We start from the raw sequence: 18757 nt of genomic DNA on the forward strand, positions 1-18757 counted from the left end.
CACACTTCAGATCATACAGCTGTGCAGACCTGCTGGATTTGTAACCTCATTTCGTTTGTTGTGATTGTTACTGCTTGATTGTTCATGTATGCACCTGCTTGTATGTCATGCTATTTTAAAATAAAAAGACAACTGAGATACTTGCATGGAGCGAAGAGGTCATTCAGGTACAAATGCACTAAACAATTCTTTACCACAATTGCTCACAATAACATGGCATATAAAAACTCAGAGTGCATAATTAATTAAGAAGACGTGCATAATCACTGACATCTTCTGTGTTCACTCCAACATTTGACATAGTGAAGATCTGGTTCTATATGAGATACACTTAACTGTGAAGGCCAGCTTGTACATGTATGACCCAAAATGTAATTCAAAAGAATTCAAACTTGAAACCAACATTTTCATGAGCAGTGTCACATCTAGTAGGCCTGAGCCATTATAAAGCCTACAGTACATTACTGTCAATATAGGCCTAATAAACCATTTACAATATAGTATTAATTTATATTGGCGGATTAATACTGCTTTTAATTTAATTTATGCATTACATTCATTTAAACATTATACATTGAGGTGATTACATTTAAATCAATCCGTTAAAAAAAGTCTTATATAACATATTAAGGTTACAGCATAGGAAAGTGACTCCCTGTTTAAGTTGTTTAGTAAATGACAAAAATTAGAAAAACTGTCACAGCCTTCTCCGCTCTGTGTGAGGAGCAGGGGACCTTTGACTCGAGGTTAAGGATCTTAACCATCAAGACCCTGAAGTGACTCTTTGGTGGTGACAAAACAACAACAACAAACTGAACAGATTTACTGGAGGGCAGCAGCGCGGTGATCCTAAATCACAGGCTGAAGCCGTTCGTTTGAATAAATGCTGCAGATTTGAAGCATTTGGTGGCAGCACTTCAGGAGCAGGCGGACATACGTAGAAAAGACTGAGATCTCCAGTCAGTGACGCTGAGCTGCACAACAACAAGCCTCTCCTTCAGCTTGCTTTCCACTCTAGTCTACCCCGAATTTGCATTCATACAAACTGCATTTCTTTTTTTTCTCCTTTTTTTCTGAAAGAGAAGCTCCTGCGTCCTTCAGGCACGGCAATCCGACATGAACTCTGGAAGGTAAAGGCAGTTTTATTTTTAGCCATATGCGACTTCAGTTGTTACCATGTAAATTTCGCTCTCAGTGCCTGGATGTATGATGGGTGATGCGATTTTTTTTTTTGTGCATTATAGTGTGTGTAAGGCTGTGACTAGCTCAGGTATCTGCACGGTCAGGTTGGAGAAACGTGATTCAACACCGCAGTGTGAATTTGTTTACAGTCCAAATGCTCGAGCCATTATGTTGTCAGGTGGCGGGCTGCATGAGCAGACTGGCTGAGAGTATGAACTGTGTTGATCGTAGGGGGGTTGGGGGTGGTGGTGGTGGTGTTGGTGGTGGTGGTGGTGTTGGTGGTGGGAGGGGGGGGGGTGCGAAGGCAGAGAAGTGGGTTGTATTGTGACATTGCTGGACTGTGCATCACCACGGCTGGAGGATGATTTCTCTCAGACGCTTGTCTGACTCAGGCAGTATGTAAGGGTGTCACCCTGTTAACACCAGGCGTGTCGTGTCTCTTTCAGCGGTGATTGATTATTGGGTGATTATTGTTGTCCAATCACTCGGAGCAACAAATGCGCCACACTGAGTTGTTTAGTTTGTTTTAATCCCATTTAACATGTTATTTAGTCATGGGTATATCCTGTATGCAAACTGTGTGTGATGTAAAAACGTAACATTCATGGATTCATCTGTAGAGGATCCTAGAGGATAGAAAACCTGGAGCTATTTATAGGTGAAGTGCGGGGGGGGGGGGGGCGGGGGGGGGTGCTAAGGATTGCTGTGCAGATTCCCACTCTCTCTCTCTGGTTGTCATTCTCTTTCTCCTCTCTCTCTCTCTCTGTTTGTCTTTCTCTTTCTCTCTCTCTCTCTCTCTCTCTCTCTCTCTCTCTCTCTCTCTCTCTGTGCGTGTGTTCTTTCTGTTTATTCAAAATGAACAGAAGAGTCTGAGATGAAAGGGAATTTCATCCAAATTATTCAAAACGGTGCAACTACAGCATCAAAGCAAAAGCAGGCATACATGCAGAGTTAATCCTGTTCTCTGTGGTTATCACGGGCTATATGAAGTTCTCAAATGAAATATACTCTGCATTCTAGCCCTTTAATCTGCAGTTGAGCACCTTTGTAATGTGCCTTGTCACCTATCTTCCTTCCCAGGCACCTCCACCTCTTCTTTGTCTCTCTGTCCACATGTCTGCCGGTTGACAAGGCGTAGACGTTGCATGCAGGGACCGTTCACACCTCAGTTAAACCTATTAGCATTTGTCATTTGCGTCCACTCTCTGCAGGCACTGAGACGAGACAGAGATGCTGATGTCTGGGATGCTCCATCGCCTCCTCCTGGCCGGGACCTGTCTCTGTGTCTATGGAACCCCTGTCCACCTCTCAGACTTCACTCCCACGCAGGACAGCGGCTGTGATGGAGAGTGTGCCAGCTCAGTAAAAACCGTCAGGTCAACAGACACCACAGATGTGAAGTCTAAACCGTCTGATACAGAACATGTGACTGGCCTGATACTGAATGTAGGTGCAGGAGGAGGGGCTGGCCCACATGGACAACCTGAGGGGATAGCTCCATTGACGCAGACAGAAAACGAGGGCAGCCTTGATGGAAGATCTGGGCGGAGTGAGGCTGGTGGAGAGGCATGGAGCCAAACGGGTAAGGTAAAGAATGTCGGGATCTCATCTGAGATGGGAGATGCTGACAGACAGTCGGAGGCAACTTCAGTGCTGTCTGTGGAGTCAGAGAGCACCAAGGAGGACATACCTGTCTTCGATGAGCATGAATCTACTTCTACAGGTGGGGAAAAGCAGTCGGACACAGACATGAGTACTTCAAGATTGACTCCAGGTGGACTTCTGGCCTCCTCTACAGCGCCACCACAGCTGGCGCCTTCAGACAGCCAAGGTGGGGCGGACAGAACAAGGCTCCCTGGTGGAGGTGATTCCCTTCAGGATAAAGACCCAGAAACAAGCTCGCCATCCTCTACAGAACCTCCAAACCCTTCAGCACGGATCCAGAGACTGACCTCTCACAGTCCCATCCCCTCTTCGGTCTTTGTCTCCCCTCGGACCTCCACATCTTTGACAATTTGGGGCCATGATGGAGCTACAGTATCCTCACTGCCTGACCCCTTGTTGCCTGAAATCGGACCGAACCTGATGCCCAGAGAGGATGGACCAGAAAGCCTGTGGACTGAGGCAGTGAGACCTGGTGGAGGTAAGTGAGAAAAGTTAAAAATGAATAACTAATGTTGGTGAAAAATGGACATCTGTGGGTTTTTATTGGGGCAAAACTTTCTCTAATCCTTTATTGGTCATTAATTCCACATGTTCAAACTCAACAGCCACAGAATGCCTTCAAAGTGGTGTAAGGTATAATGCTCTGCAGTCATTGTCACCCTGTAAGAATTCCTTCCACAACAAGCTGTATTTTCCGGCGTGCTGGATTTTGCAGGGTTTCAGGAGGCTTCATTAAAAAGTGCGGCGGAAATGAAAACGACATGTCTAGTGGCAGAGATTGCCTTTGATGATTGGCAAAGAAGGCGCCCGCTTTTCCACGCTCCACTTTGAACCCCAGCTGGGACCCGTGGCAGTCTAATTACTTTCTATTCCTGACTCCAGTCTGGAAAAAAAGAAAAAGAGAACACACACAACTGCCAGCAAAAAGTTGGTGGCAGGGTGTGTTATACAAGTCTTTGGAGGATTCATCCTCTCTCTCTCCCTCTCTCTCTCTCTATCGCTATCAACCCCCCCCCCAAAAAAAAAAAAACCTCTTCTCTTTTCCTTCCCACCCTTCACACTCCCAATCCAGACCATTGTAAAGAACCAAGCAGGTTATTATTCAGTGAGGCAGGAGAGGGAAATGGATTAAAGGAGTCTGTCTGAGCCAATATGTGTTCCTGCCGTCCGTATGGGGATTGTATGTTTGATGAAGCTTCCTTCCCAACAGAAAAGGAAGCTGACAAAGAAAAACTAAATTCTCAAAATGGCATTATGTAAAAGGATTGCAGTCTTTATAAGCATTTTTCAGCCTACTTTAGAAATGCTTTGGACTAAAGGAAATGCCTGAGAGATATGCAGTAACAGTTTCTCCTGTGACAGCCGCCTCTGTGGTAGTCTCTTATCTAAAAAGAGCCGTTTTCCAATCCTCCTTTCATTGTGTCTTAGCTGCACTGTGAACTCAGCTCCGAGAGTGCAAGTGCTTTTAATGAGAAAACTGCATGTCTAAAGAGGTAGCTGTTTCAAAAAGCTGTATCTGTCATAAATACTGAAGAAGCTATATGCTGTATACAGTTGCTGCTTTGCAACAGAAAACATACATTTTTCATTCTATCCGTCAGCACAGCTGGGTCTAAAGAAACTGCAGGACCCTCAACTTGTCATTATTCATTTGCCCTAGTTTACTCACTGAATCCATCAAACTGGCTGCAGCATTTCACTGACTTTTACCATAAAGTCCAAACAACTCTGCCCTCTGGAAATTAAATTGCCATGCTGTATATCCTGACCTTCATTCTGCCTCTGTGTTTGTGTTAACACAAATTGCAGTGGACACCATGGTCCCACTGTCTCAGGATGAGGCCACAGAGGGCACCATGTCATCAGAGGCTCTCCCTCTCATCTTTGAGCCTTTTGAAGACGTCACACCAGAGGGGGCAGCAGCAGCAGCACCAGCGCCAGCAGCAGTGGTCACGCTGGTGCCCGGTAGCGCTCAGCCTCCCGCTGCCATGGCGACCGGTGGAATGCCTCTGTCAGAGGTGGACCTGGACCAGCTGGTAACCGTGGAGACAGACAGTGACAGTCCCTCGCATGCCCCATCCCTGCTGATGCCAGACTGGACGTCACCTTGGCAGACATCCGGCGCCGAGCTCCTGGAACCAATTGGCTCCTCAGTTCCGTCTGTTTCGCAGCAGCAAGCCGGAACTGAGCCGGAGGATCGTTCAGAGAGAGGTGAGAGAGGTGATGTGGCTGGACCAGAATAAACAAATGAGCCTCAAAGCAAGCATGATGCTGTATGGAATCATGCCCTAATGAACCATACTGCTGCTTTACACAGTTTAGCCTCTTTCCTACATATCACATGTACTCCAAACATTTTCCAAAGCATACCATACTAGGGGTCATAGCTTGAAATAGTACTGTATGCTAAAGCTGCATGAGAATACACATTGGAATGATGGTGCCAAAACAGATCATGATGGCACCGTGCACAGTGCAGTAAGTAATAGCACAGCATGCACTAATCTTTTTAGTTTCATTTTGATCAACGTATTTTTCCTTCCAGGCAGCTTCGGCACTAAACTCAACTTTTGGAGACTTTAAAACTTCTCATACTGAACATTTTGTTCTCAATCAAAGATTTTAATAGTAACCTCATTAATGCAGCTTCCACACTCTCTTTACACATCTCATCATGTCAACGTTCGCTTATTGATCGTTGTTTTGATTTATCCAACACAATGTGCTGCTTGGCTTTTGAACTTTACATTTCTTAAATGATGCTACTGTTTTCATCACCATTACCTCACTAGGATATTGTAAATGGAACAAATGCATTTCTAAGTTCACCAAAGGTGTAATGAGGCACCTTGTACATGGATTCAACCCTTCAACATGTATACAAACCTCCACTATTCTTGCTTTCTCCCCATGGTATTTGATTTGGGACATGTAGTTGCTGTGAGGACACCAAACCTTGAAGAGAACTTGCCCACCACTGGCCCCTCCCTTTCATCCTTCCAGCACACTATGACAACAGTTACCATGGCAGCCCATCAGCCTGTGCACAAATCTAGATCAGGGTTAGAGGAGATGGAGTCTGAGGGTAAGATGAGTTTTATTACCCAGGGCAAAACAATTTAATTTAAAATTGCCATTTAAATTGATATATTTTTTTATTTTCAGTCATAAATGTGACCCTTTCTTCTTGGCTGCTGAGTAGATAATTTTCTTCCCCACAGAGGAGCCTGATGAGGATGAGGATGATGAGAACTCTGAGGAATCAGTGGAAGAAGAGAGCGAAGAGGACCTGACAGAAATACCTAAAACATCCTCGACGCAGCCTCCATACAGCCTCATCCCTCCTCCTCCTGTCTGGGTACAACGCAACCAGGGGCTGAGTATGAACATATGCTTTCTAAATCATCTTTTTAATCAGCTTTGGAACATATTAGCACGTATTCTATGCTTATACAACTACTCGTTGCCATCTACCAGACTACACTAAAACAGAAATATTTAAACTAACTGATAAACAGTCTTGACGTATGTTGTCTTGTTAAATCTGTGGCTTTTTTCTTCCAGTGCGGAGCTGGGTAGAGCTGATCAGAGAAAAGGTAAGACTGCCACCTGCTGTCCTTGAAAAGCATTATCTGTCCATCAAAAATGGCAGTTTCCTTCATTCCTTCATTAAGTGGCATTTGGACTCAAGCTGACAATATTCTGTTTTTTTTATTTTTTACTGTCGACATACAGTATCTCACTAAAAGACCAAAAGCAACATATAATTAATCTTACTATCTATATGATATGTCTTCATTGTTGTTAAAAAAATGATGGATCAGTGAGCTCTGCTGTTACAATGGCAGACATGTTCCTTCATTGCCATAAACATGGGAACTTATTCTTACTTATTCTAACTTACTCATTGGGTCAAATGTGTATTAAACCGTGGCTAAAAATAGTTCATAACAATGGAACCATTAATTCCTTTTTGGATAAAAATTTGTAAAAACTACAGTGCCCAGCTGTTTTAAGAAATCAGCGAGTCTTTTTAAAAATTGAAATATGTATGCGTAACATGTTGTAAAGATTACGTCTTCATAGTTATTAACGGAAAGAGAAGTGAGTACCACAGACAGGAAGTCAGAAAGTATTCAGAGACGAACTTACTCATTCTTTTGAATAAGATTTGTTGACAATGACAAAAATATAGAATTAGTCATCTTTGCTCATGCAGGAAATTAACCATTGATACGTTTTTTAATTTGGAGTATAAAAGAGATTAAATGGATTTACCTGGATTAGATATGTTGACCACTCTGTGACCTCTGACCTCTGTGTCTCCACTGTCGGCAGGCGGGTTATGTGTCTGGAATGTTGGCTCCTGTGGGCATCGGCATCACAGGGGCCCTGCTAATCGTTGGCGCCCTCTACAGCATCAGGATGATTCACCGCAAGAGGAGGAACAGCTTCAAACACCAGAGGAGGAAGGTCAGACAGCCAGAGGTCAATACCCTTCTTGTATTAATCACTTAGTGTTTCACTTGTCACTGACTCTTGTAGTCACAATGCATCCAACAGGTCACTTACCGTGGGTCTAAATTGCATTAAGTTTATCTTTTCCTCCCCAGCAACCTCGAGAGCCTGGCACAAGCCGTCAGGACCAGGCAATGCTGCTGGCTGACAGCTCCGAGGATGAATTCTGATGAGACTCTTTTGGGGTCCTTTGGTTGGTGACCAATGCCCGATGCTCCTGTAATGGAGGCGAACATCACTATTGCTATGACTAAAGCATCTCCAATCACCCTGGGCTGTTTGGCTGTGACTCATCTGATCCACAGAGTATGACTGAGTATAGGGCACAATTTGCACAAGCTCCACAAAGGTCAGCTTTGTATCCCCCCCACCCTTTCTAAAAGTACCAGTGTGGGCACCTCTTTGAATGTTGTCAGGTGATGTTGAGTTAAATGGCTTGGCAGGGCTGGTGTGATGCACTTTGACATAAAAAAAAATTGCTGCTTGAAAAAAGAAAAATGCATTCGCAGTGTATTGGCTAGATGAAAGTGTTGCTGGGAAATAAAGGTTTCGGCTTTGTGGAGTGGAGGGGGAAAGTGGTGCAGACCAGCGGGTTTTCTGTAGAGTAATAAAAGGGCTGTAGAAGAGTGACATTACATAAACAATGTAAATATGTGTACTGTATATGTAGCTGACTTGGGGTCAGTCATGTTAGTGTAAATAAAGTTTTATTTATTGCTAAACATGTTCAGCATTTTGTGAAAAGCAGACACTTATTTGCTTTTTGGCATGGAGGCAGATTAGAAGATGGATATACTGCTATCATATTTGTCCTTCAGCTACAGCTAGCAGCTGACTAGGTAGCTAACTTAGCATAAAGCTAGCTAGCTTGGCAGAAATTCTACCAACCAGCACCTTTAAACCTCACAAATAAACATGTTATGTCTTAATTATTTAATTTGTACAAAAAAAGCCCGGAGTTTCTACTTGTTACATTACAACTGCTAATTGCTAAACAAAGAAGTTGTATCGTGTGAATTTGTGAGCTTTAGAGGTGCTGTTGAGCAACAAAGCCAAACTAGCAGCTCCCTATTTCCAGATCAAACTAAGCTAAACTAAGATAAGATAAAAAAAAGATAAACTCAGATAAGTTAAAATAAGCTAAGTGTCTCCTGGCCAGCTTCATATATTTTCCTGACAGATGCGAGTGTTATAAGTGTTTTCATCTAACTCTCGACAAGGAAGCGATTGTGTTTCCCAAAATGCTGAACTACTGCTTAGAACGAGATTTCCAGACATTTTAGAAACCTTAACATACAAGTCATTTGCATTAATGCTTAGTTTAAATGTGAATTTTGTGGAAATGTAAATGTTTTATTCAAAGTCATTTGTTCATAAGAGCTACTGTGAGAAACACATACAAAATACCATCATCCTAAAGTATGTAGCATAAAACTGATTTTGACGTACAGTACAACTCTGATATGAACTCATTTTTCTGCCACTTGCAAAATGTTTGTTTCTAAGTGCATGATGTCTATTCATACACCACAACCCTTGCAGACATTTTTCTAATAAAGTGTTTCTGTTGGCTGGTAAAGCACAAACACTGGAGACACTGAGGCAGAGGTTAATATTTCAAGAAGTCAAAGATTTTTTTTTAAACCAGCTCAATTTGACCAAAGTGGTTTTTGTGTCTGTAAATCTGGTCCAGACAATGGCAGATGAAGAAGATGAGACGTTTTGCCCATCAAGTGTAACCCAGTGTCATTGTTGCTGAGATACAATATGTTGTTTTCAGATTAAGTTTTGAGTCCTTACTTAGTGGAGGAAAATAAGAGGAATCCTTTAATAGAAAACTCCTCTGCTGTAGTCCAGAAAAGATGCAAGAAATATTAGAACACGGGTCATATGAGCCATGTTTGTTACACCAATGACTTAAAAACTAGGTCTTGTCTTTTGTTTACAGAAAAAGTATTTTCTGTATCTTCATATGTGATATGCTTAATATACAACTGCCTGTTTATATGCAATAATACTGTTTTAGGATAATTGTGATGTAAAATAGTGACACCTTTTGTCTCTTTATGTAGACATGAAACCCGATGTGATCAAATAAACTAATCTTTTAGATGTCTGATTCTGACTCTGTCTTCTTATACCTGTCATAATCTCAAAGTGTAAAGGTTTTGAACTTGGAAGGTTTTGAAAAAAAAGAAAAAAGAAAAAAAAAGACAGACAGCAGACAAGATAACCCAGTTTACAGCATTAAAAAAATCAAATAATTTATTTCTGTGTTCTTTTTCCACATTAAATAAAAGCTATCGGACATTTCCAGATCAAAATCAAGAGAGGGGACAGGGAAGAGGAACAGGGGAAACAGAAATCCGACATGCAAAAAAACCTTTTACTCTCCCCTTTGCACACGTCATGGATGGCGGTGGAGGTGGTGCTGGCCACCCTGAAAAGACTGCAGGAAACCCCTGTGGTTGGTTGTGGGGACCATAGCAATTTGTGGTGCAGTATGACTACCAATACAAATGTTAATTATCTGACCAACAATCTGGTTTCTGGGGGAATTTATAATTGTATATGTAGAACAGCAGATGTGGCCTTGTGTGAGGACATAGAAGTGGGGCTGGGACTGTTAGGACGAGCAACCTGGATAACACGGTGGACGTCCAGGGCGAAGGGAAAAAAATGCTTCTGACGATCTGTGAACACTGAACTGGCATGTCAAATCAAAATTGATTCCGGATGCAGAGAAGACATTGTCAGAGAGCGCTGGGTAAAACTATGCACCACAAGCCAAGGCTACAAACTGATATTGATGACAAAGCCCTTCAGTCTGTGATGACCTAAACGGAGCCCTTTGGCTCATTGTGGCAGGCTGTAATGCCCATATACCTAATGGAACTGCCAGAGTTTCACAGGATTTAAACGAAAAGAAGTTAACAGACCCTTTTCCTTCCAAATCTAAAACACCTTCATGCTGAAAGAACAAAATGGGTTAATTTGTTATCGTGTAACAAATCCAGACTGTTCATCCATCAGTAGTCAGTGTAAAAGAAGAAAAAGCCCGGACAGTGAGAGGACACAGAAGAATGTGGAAACAAGTGTCGACAGGAACAGAAGATTTAAACCTCCAGAATAAATCAGGAGTTTGAACAGGGTAATAACTGAAACCTAAATGGTGTAAGATGAGCAGCAAAGGAAATAATTGGCGTTCAAGGTCTAGGTGGTTTTCATATGCTCATCAGTCTTGTTACATTTCTGGATGGGCTAAAGTAGCACAGAAATTAAAAATAAAAACTCAAATCCGATAAATCAACCCAAATCGCCCCCTTTCCCAAAAGATGATTCACCAAAGAAAACATGCTCTCAATATATCCCATGAATAGAACAACACTCGTATACAAATCTGAAAAAAAAAGAAAAAGAAAAAGAAAAAAGAAAATAGGTCATCTGATCCATTGTTCCAAATGCACACAGACACAAACTTACATACACAGGCTGTTATGTGGGTGGCAACTCTGTAAACATCTACTCTCCCTTCCAGTCCTGGCCTCCTGGGATGAAATGTCTCAGCTGAAAGGGGAAATAAACCCAAAACATGAACAAGGTCTTGTAGTGTCATTCATAGAGACTAGCTCATCTGTCCTTAAATCATTCAGCATAAAGCTGGATACTTTTGTTTGTTGTGTAGTCAAGATTTGTAGCAGATTGTAGTCAGATTTTCAGTTGTGCCACATGGCAGTGTCTTGGTAGTGCTGTCTACTCTGAATATTGTAGGCAGGATAAAAGCACACAGATGTCCAATTGCATAATTTGAAACACTACAAGGAAAACAAAAACATTCTGTTTGACTTTGAAAAGAGTCCAAGCTGATTTAAGGTTTATTCCCCTTTAACTATGAACTACTCTGTCTCCTGCCGTCTGTATAACACTGAGCACTAACTTGAATCCTGGAAAGCTACAAAAAAAAAAAGACAACATAAAAAAAAAAAAAAAAAAAAAACGTGCGCTTTTGTTCCCTCCTATTACTAACAAGTCCTGTTGTCCTCATTAGGCTGGAACAAAACACAGCACCATAAAAGGCTCTGATTTTCATGTGCGGGGGCCTCTGAAAGTAGAGAAATATAAGTCTATCAGAACAGATCCACACCGTTGTCAAAATAACAGAACACGCACAGACACATTCATACGTATACATACACACTGCAGCAATTTCCAAAGAAGTGCATCTGATCTTTGTTCATTTAACTTTTAAGAAAAAAAGAAAAAAAAAAAAAGAGCGGCTGAAGCAAACTTTCTTTGCCATATTTAGTGTGGATTGAAACGTCCAGGTGCCTCTGTGACGTGTTCTGGGCTGCAGATCTTAAAATGTTAGCGAGGTTGGTTGTGCATCGAGTCAGGGCACCTGGGAAGTGCATTGTGGACTCAGCCGCTTACCGCAGCGTGAGGTTATACAGGTGTATAGTAGTATATCTAAATGAACTGAAAGCAAACAAAAGAATAAAATATAATCTGCTAAGAATACTTGTCTATTTTCCTTTTTTTAATCGAGAGATAAACACACACACGCACACAGCATACTCAAACAGGAATCCAGCATATGTAACACTTTGCCTCCGGTCTGGTGCTGAGGGGCAGACCAGAAGTGTGCCAAGGCTGCGGTGTGTCGCCTGTTAGCAGGCAGATCACTGCAGTTGTGGCTGAGAGCTCTGATGGATTGAGTGGCACTTGCAATGAGGAGAATCTGACAAATAATATAAAGGAGTAAACTGAGACGGGTAGGAAAGTTTGACTGCACCATCATTGGCAAGAAATGTCTTTGAAAGACTTCATTTTCTCCTTTTTGGGAATTTTGCAGTGGCTGGCAGTGCATTTGGGGAAAACAAGTTCTGATTTGCAAAAAATAGGAAGATAAAAAATAAACCCATATTCTGTCAGGGTTTGATGATGAGAGATTTAGTGAAGGACAATGAAGCAAAAAAGGTGGCAGATCCACCGGCTGGGCAAAGTTTGAGGCGCCAATGGAGTGATTTGTTTCGATCAACTGCTCTGCACCAACATGCTTACACCAAACAGAGGAAGGGGTTGGAGGGTTAACCTCAGACTGGGTTAATCAACACACACTCTTCACGCTTATTCCCGCACTCACATTAAAATAAATGCATGCATATCTTTACAGGCTTCAGTCCTGGACGCTGAGGCAGGTGATGGAGACAGCAGCTGGGAGCCGCTGCTGCGCCCACTGGACAGGATGGGAAACAGAAACACACAACAGTACGTACAATTCCAACCAAGCATGCGCTCACACAGTCACACAAACACCTTCACTTGCTCACAGCGAAATCAAACACACCACATACACATGCACACAAAAACAAGCCAAACACTCGCTCGCTTTACAAAAAAAAAAAAAAAAAAAAAAAAAAAATCATGAGGCGGTACAAACACGCAGTCATACTATAGCTTGTTCCATCCCCCGTCCAACTTACATGGTTAAAAAAGAAACACAAAAATAAACTCCACAAATATTTTCTTCCCAGTCTGTTTATACCGCCCCGCTTCCTTGTTTCATGTGGTGTTGTTTTCTTAAAGTCCTGTTTTGTCCTTTGTTCTGGAGAAGGATCTGGTGTGGTGCTGGGTCCTCTCGCAGCATCCATGCTTGAAGGTCAAAAGGTCATCTAGTCCCTAGTCAAGGTCATCCCAGAGACCGCCCTCACTCACCCCTTCCTCGTCACAGAAAGTATCAGGGGCCCCTTCATGAAAACATCAGGTGGGATTTAAGTCCGTTTCTGCCTAAACAACAGTTGTTCAGAAGTCAAGGACAAAAAGAGGGTGTGGCTGCATGTCTATGCATACCTATGTGCATACTCCTTATGGTTGTACACAGGTGTGTGTATGTAATGTGTGTAATGCGTGTGAATGTGTGTGTTTGTGTAGATAAGAGTGAAATGACCAGGGCAGAGCTGAGGCTGTCAAGCTGATATTGTAGGAGGTGAACAGCACCCGCTGTCCCGTCCTCCCCCGTCCCCTCTTCTTTCCTTTAGCGGAGCCACAGTTTGAGCCGCAGCGCGTCCACTCCGTTCAGGTAGTATCTGAACAGTCGCTTGTCTCTGACAAAACCCAAGTTCTCGTACAGCTTCAGGGCTGATTTGTTGGTGATCTCAGTCTCCAATACAACCTGGGAACACATGGATGGAAAAGTGAACAGACTGACTGATGTAACATTCCCTGCTTTTTCAGGGCTGTTGCAAATTGCATTTGCTTGTTCGGGTCTGTTTGTGAGCCAGCAAATTAGCTTTGAGACAGCTGACTTCTTAGATGCTGCGTGTAGTTTGGGGGCTCAGCTGTTGTTGGTCAGTAAATTGCCTCAGTGAGTAAGCTAACTGCTCATAACATCACAATATCTCATCTTCTATTTCTATGTGGGTTAAATACACACATAGAGAGGGAAAACAGGACAGTTTTTAAGTTACTGTAATGTAATCTTTGTGGTAGCTAGTGCTAGCTGTTTCCACATGCTTCCAGTCTTAATGCTAAAGTAGGCGAACAGCTGTATTTAACATATGAAATTTAAATGTATCTTCTCAATAAAACTCAAAAGGAAGATACCTCCTAAACGTTTGGAGTATGTTTGTACATGCAAATCATGTACAACCTGTAAAAAAGATTTTGTTGAAAAACACAAACTGTTTTTTGACATGGATTAACTGAAAGACTTCAATCAATGTGGAAAAAAACCCTTTATGGTCAGTTAAGTCAATACTTCATAGAGATAACAAAATGAATGAATGATGCAAAAAATGTATTACAACCACTGTGACTCAGTATTGTACAGTGACAGAACATGATAACATGCTTTAGTAAGGTGATGTGAGCGTCAATGGTTGTTTGTCTCTATATATTAATCCTATGATAGGTGGGTAACCTGTTCAGGGTGTACCCCAGCAACCCTCAAAAGGATAAGTGGTATAGCTAATGAATGAATGAATGAATGAATGAATGAATGGATGGACGGATGATTGATGGATGGATGGATGGATGGATGGATGGATGGATGGATGGATGGATGAATGGATGGATGAATGGATGAATGGATGGATGTACGTCACATCATCCAATAGTGAACTCCAGTATGATATGTTGTCATTATGTAGTAATACAGATGCAAAAGGGATTGTTTAGTGAGGTTTTTTGTTGGTGCACTCAAAGAAGGTCCAACATCTGAGTTGTAAGAGTCAGCTGTTGAAATGCATTTACAAGCAAAGCAGTTGGTAAATCAAACTCAGAAGACAATTTGAAATTGTTTGTCCAGAATGACTACAGGTGCTTGAGAGCACCAATAAAGCTATAAACCCGTGGTGGCCTGGAAAATCAATCATTCGATCTTGAGTCATCGAGACTAACTGTGAGGGAAAGATATTCAGTGGCACTGGAGCTGGGCCAACACAAACCTAAAAAAGGAAAACAAAGAACCAAATGCCAACAGTACACATATGGTTTATTTTCCAACGTGTCACCATTTTATGTATAACCTGTATTTAATAGGAATTATTGGATTCTTCTTTTTCTGTATGATCTGTTCTGGTAAATGCGAGACTGCCCTCTATCGCATATGTTAACATTGCGATTGAAAAAGCTGGCACAGAGCTTGCAAATGTGTGCCAATGTCAGGCATGACGCCTGTGCATGGAACACATACATTAAGTGTGTTTTAGGCTTTAATCAAAAAGTGAAGTGATTGAGGCATCCTCCAGGGGGAACTGGTCTTACCTCGTCACAGTCACCCTCCACCATGGCATAAATGGCCTTCTTCACCAGATTAGTACCTGAAATAGGGAGTTGAAGTCTGTGACTGTCAGTGATTAAACAAAACACAAAGACTTTCTTTTTCTTTTTCTAGCCTGACGTCTGATGGTGTAAGTAAGGCAAAGGGTAAACAATGTCACTGAAGTTTAAAGTATAGAGTTACACATCATCACACAGTGTATATATTATTTAAATGTCACATTTGCATAAGAGATTTGGTTGTCAAAGAAAACGTGAAAGATGTGTCCACAAAACTTGGTCTATGCTCTGTATTATGAGGGGTCAGACTCACCGATGCTTTTCCTTCTGTGTTTTGAATCCACGGCCAGCATGGCAATGTAGCCACGACGGAACATCTTCTTATGCATGTCAAGCTTACATACGATGGCTCCAACACACTCCTGTTCCACCATGGCCTGTGACACACACAGACACAAAAGCAAACACAGCAATTAGGTCCTCTGAGTGTCTACTGGGGTAGCTGCTGAAAGCCTAGCAACAATTCTTCTGCAGTTCCTGTCAACCTGCCAGTTCTGCTGGCTCTCTGAGCTGACCTCTGACCTTTATTTCACAGCACTTCCTCTTATGTCACATGCGGCGTACCAGACGAACTGGAACTGGGAAGTTTACGACCTTGAGGCTCAGAGGATAAACAAGACAGTTTTTTTCAAAGTAAAAAAAAAAAATCCTGACTGGATACTGTAGGTGCAAGAGGAAACACTGACTTAAAGCACATTGGTCTTTATTAAAAAAGTAAGGGTTATAAAGAGCCATTTGTGCCTAAATTCCTGTACACAGATGTCTGGACAAAAGACCCTAACACCAGTGATAACCAGTGCTATGTTAGCTGAATCTTTCTTCATCTGACAACTATCAACTCAGACTAAAATCCACAAAACTAACAAGGATCCGTGACAGAAAAATGGTTGTTGTACCTTGCAATCACAAATGCTAGGACTGTACAAACTCCAATGTGCTATCAGTGAGATATTTACATGTGTGTGTTTAAGCAGAGCGTGTTTGTCTTCAGTACATGGGAGCACTATGTTTGGCTGCCTTTGAGACACACTGACAGGTGATGGGAAGCTATGAGTATGTGGTCACACCCAACTCCAACAATGCTATGCAGATTCAGGTAACCAAAGACCATGGGACAGGAGGGAAGGGGGTAGCTCACACTATATTTTAACTTGATTGACAAAAAGTTACAGTGAATACAGGCATTTTCTTCTCATTGAGAGGGTTTCAGTGTCATACTCACCAGAAAGCAGAGCTGCGGCCAGTTGTGGATGAAGTACCTGTACGTATAAATTGAATAAGGCTCAGACAAGTCCTTGGTGATCAATCTCATGATCCACGGCATCTGCAGCTCCGACTCATAACGGACATATCGGATGCCGTGACTCTCCTCTTCCGCTCGCCCCGGGGAGCTGTTCAGGTCGAGCCGGGCCAGCTCTGCGGCTGGCGGCTGCTGCTGCTCCGGGTCAGCAGGGTTGTCCTCTTCGCCGGGCCCGGCAGCGTCCGGCGGCTCGTCGCTCGGCGGTCTCGGCGGCTCCGTGTGGTCAAACTCCTCTTTCCCTTCGTCCCCGAGGTGGCTGTGGGCCGCCTCAGTTCTTGTGTAACCCGGCATCCCGTTCACGCTATTGTTAACCAGGGGAGAGTGACTGCCGTTTTTGGAGAAGGGGCTGTGGCCTTCGTGTTGGCAATGCTCATTATTGTTTCTAGCGGCCGGAGCCCCCTCACTGCTGCCGCTGCTGCTGCTGTCACAGTTGTCCACGGACGGTCTCGGATTGTCAGGTCGGTTTCCTGTGTGTTGGTGGCTGTTAGCGTCCTCTGAGGGGCTGACCAAGCCGTTTAGCTGCTGCTGCTCTCGCGCTTGCATTTTAAGGTGCAACGCCGCCGGGCTAGCTCGCGTTAGCATGTTTTTCTGCTTCTTCTTCACCGACCTTTTCACTTCGCTTACCGGCTGAGACGTCTTCCCTGTAGCGGTGGGTACACAGTCCTCCCTGTGGCAGACCGGCTCTCCGTCTCCCCCCGCCGGCTCCGCGCTTCCAGCCCCGGGGAAAGGAGGAATTTCAGCCGGGGATGCAGGCAGTGCGCTACTAGGCCCAGGCGGCACTGTGGCCATCCCACCGCATTAAGGTGGAGATTCACGCTTGAAAAACTTCGAATACAATCTCATCCACAAGGCGAAGGGATATACAAACAATATACAAGTTAGTTCACCGAATATTGCGTAAATCCGAGGATTTTTGAGGCGATAGCGTATCCGCTGGCGACGTTTGTCGCTGCTTTCTCCTCGGTTTCCCTGCTGCCGCAAAGTGCTGTCGCAGCAAACGCCATTGCAACAGCAGACAGAGACGTTTTACGACAGTGGTGTAACGCATGACAGACAGGTTTTTTCAGACACGCGCATTTTAGGTACTGTCATTTAATTTACATATAAATCAACTAATTTCCCGTATGCTGTCGTTTTAGTTTTTATTTACATTTATTTCCTTTCCCTTATATGGGTACTACAGGACTTTCAAATCAAGAATGGGAATAAAATCTCTAGAACTTCATGTAGCCTAGGCCTAACAGGGGATAATAAGAAAAGAAGAACAATCAAAAGCAAGGCAAACGCGGCACATGATGACATGACAAGATTTTTACATTGATGTATAGCCTTTAATTTTTATTTTTTGTCAACTTACTCCTGTATTTTCAAAAATAAGTCTCAGGTTACAGGTTTATGATTTCAGGATTTTACTCAGATAAATAAATTCTTTGATTAATTTCAGTTCTGTCGAAAGATGAGCATATTGAATTGGAATTTGTGTTACAACCGAATACATGTTGGACTACTTTAAATGTGTGCATGAAAATAATCAGATGTGATTTTGGACTGAACTACATGCCAAAGATCTGTGTAGTTGTCTATTTTCTTACCAGCAGAGGGCACCAACTTGAGCATTTATTATTAGATTACATCTTTTTTTTCTCTTGCAACGTCACAGCAGTTTCTCCAGTAGATGTCGCCAGTAGATTATTTTCCTCCCCATATCAATTTACTGTATCCTCCTGTAAAGTAGTATGAATTTGTCTAAGGTAAATTTATCTTGAGTAATATCCAGCCTGTGAGACTCAATACTTCTGTACTTCTCCACGTACTTTATCTGACAGCTGTATTTATGTGTTATTTGCAGACTGAGGTGTAACACATGTCTTAACAGTCAATTCATTTAATCCCCAGCTCTGCATTGAGTGGGATTACATGATTTCAGCACTGCTAGACAGCAGAGAGCAAACAAAGGCAACTGCCCTCAAGTCTTAACAAGGTTTCTGACAAAATCATTGCAGTAATCCAAGTTTTCAACAGCCCAAAGACACATACATGGTCAGTATGTGTAGTGTGGTTTTGGCCTTGGATGATGGACTTAATGAACAACAGAGAGAGTGATGGATTCTGGGAGGGAGGACTCTCCGGTTTAGCCTGCAGCTGCTCTGCGGAAGGAAGAGCTCAGTGAAAATGCTTATAAACTCTCAAGTAATAATTTAAATCAAAATGAATTTGCATTGTGAAATATACAGGATATTTTCATCATAATAC

General features: G+C 42.7%; 2 protein-coding genes across 4 annotated transcripts; one reads left to right on the forward strand and one right to left on the reverse strand.

Moving 5' to 3' along the window:
- Nucleotides 1-984: 984 nt before the first annotated feature.
- cunh14orf37 (chromosome unknown C14orf37 homolog) lies at nucleotides 985-9459 on the forward strand. 2 transcript variants are annotated; one of them, XM_022769776.1, is made up of 8 exons: nucleotides 985-1130; nucleotides 2394-3325; nucleotides 4657-5058; nucleotides 5783-5932; nucleotides 6069-6227; nucleotides 6412-6443; nucleotides 7186-7335; nucleotides 7461-9459. In XM_022769776.1, the coding sequence occupies exons 2-8, from the start codon at nucleotides 2413-2415 to the stop codon at nucleotides 7533-7535; spliced, it is 1881 nt and encodes a 626-aa protein (XP_022625497.1). In that variant the 5' UTR covers nucleotides 985-1130; nucleotides 2394-2412; the 3' UTR covers nucleotides 7536-9459. The 2 variants fall into 2 exon arrangements, with proteins under 2 accessions (XP_022625497.1, XP_022625490.1); XM_022769769.1 differs by having other exon boundaries at nucleotides 7186-7320.
- A 144-nt stretch (nucleotides 9460-9603) lies between these two features.
- On the reverse strand, nucleotides 9604-17617 carry naa30 (N(alpha)-acetyltransferase 30, NatC catalytic subunit). 2 transcript variants are annotated; one of them, XR_002664914.1, is made up of 5 exons: nucleotides 16427-17617; nucleotides 15458-15581; nucleotides 15130-15185; nucleotides 13313-13537; nucleotides 9604-10932 (listed from the first exon to the last, which is right to left on the reverse strand). XR_002664914.1 is itself a non-coding variant. In XM_022737969.1 (4 exons), the coding sequence occupies exons 1-4, from the start codon at nucleotides 17291-17293 to the stop codon at nucleotides 13400-13402; spliced, it is 1185 nt and encodes a 394-aa protein (XP_022593690.1). In that variant the 5' UTR covers nucleotides 17294-17617; the 3' UTR covers nucleotides 12800-13399. The 2 variants fall into 2 exon arrangements, 1 of the variants encoding a protein (XP_022593690.1); XM_022737969.1 differs by lacking the exon at nucleotides 9604-10932 and having other exon boundaries at nucleotides 12800-13537.
- Between the last annotated feature and the right edge of the window lie 1140 nt (nucleotides 17618-18757).

Source organism: Seriola dumerili, unplaced genomic scaffold (assembly GCF_002260705.1).
Source record: "Seriola dumerili isolate Sdu_G_001 unplaced genomic scaffold, Sdu_1.0 BDQW01000025.1, whole genome shotgun sequence".
Taxonomy (NCBI): domain Eukaryota; kingdom Metazoa; phylum Chordata; class Actinopteri; order Carangiformes; family Carangidae; genus Seriola; species Seriola dumerili.

Coding starts and splice junctions, on each gene's coding strand:
- cunh14orf37 (XM_022769776.1), top strand. CDS start 2,413: ATGCTGATGTCTGGGATGCTCCATCGCCTCCTCCTGGCCGGGACCTGT. Junction 5,059..5,782: donor GGAGGATCGTTCAGAGAGAG/GTGAGAGAGGTG, acceptor TGGGACATGTAG/TTGCTGTGAGGACACCAAAC. Junction 7,336..7,460: donor GGAAGGTCAGACAGCCAGAG/GTCAATACCCTT, acceptor TTTCCTCCCCAG/CAACCTCGAGAGCCTGGCAC.
- naa30 (XM_022737969.1), bottom strand. CDS start 17,293: ATGGCCACAGTGCCGCCTGGGCCTAGTAGCGCACTGCCTGCATCCCCG. Junction 15,186..15,457: donor ACACAGAAGGAAAAGCATCG/GTGAGTCTGACC, acceptor TCCCTATTTCAG/GTACTAATCTGGTGAAGAAG. Junction 13,538..15,129: donor TGGAGGGTGACTGTGACGAG/GTAAGACCAGTT, acceptor ATGTGTTCCCAG/GTTGTATTGGAGACTGAGAT.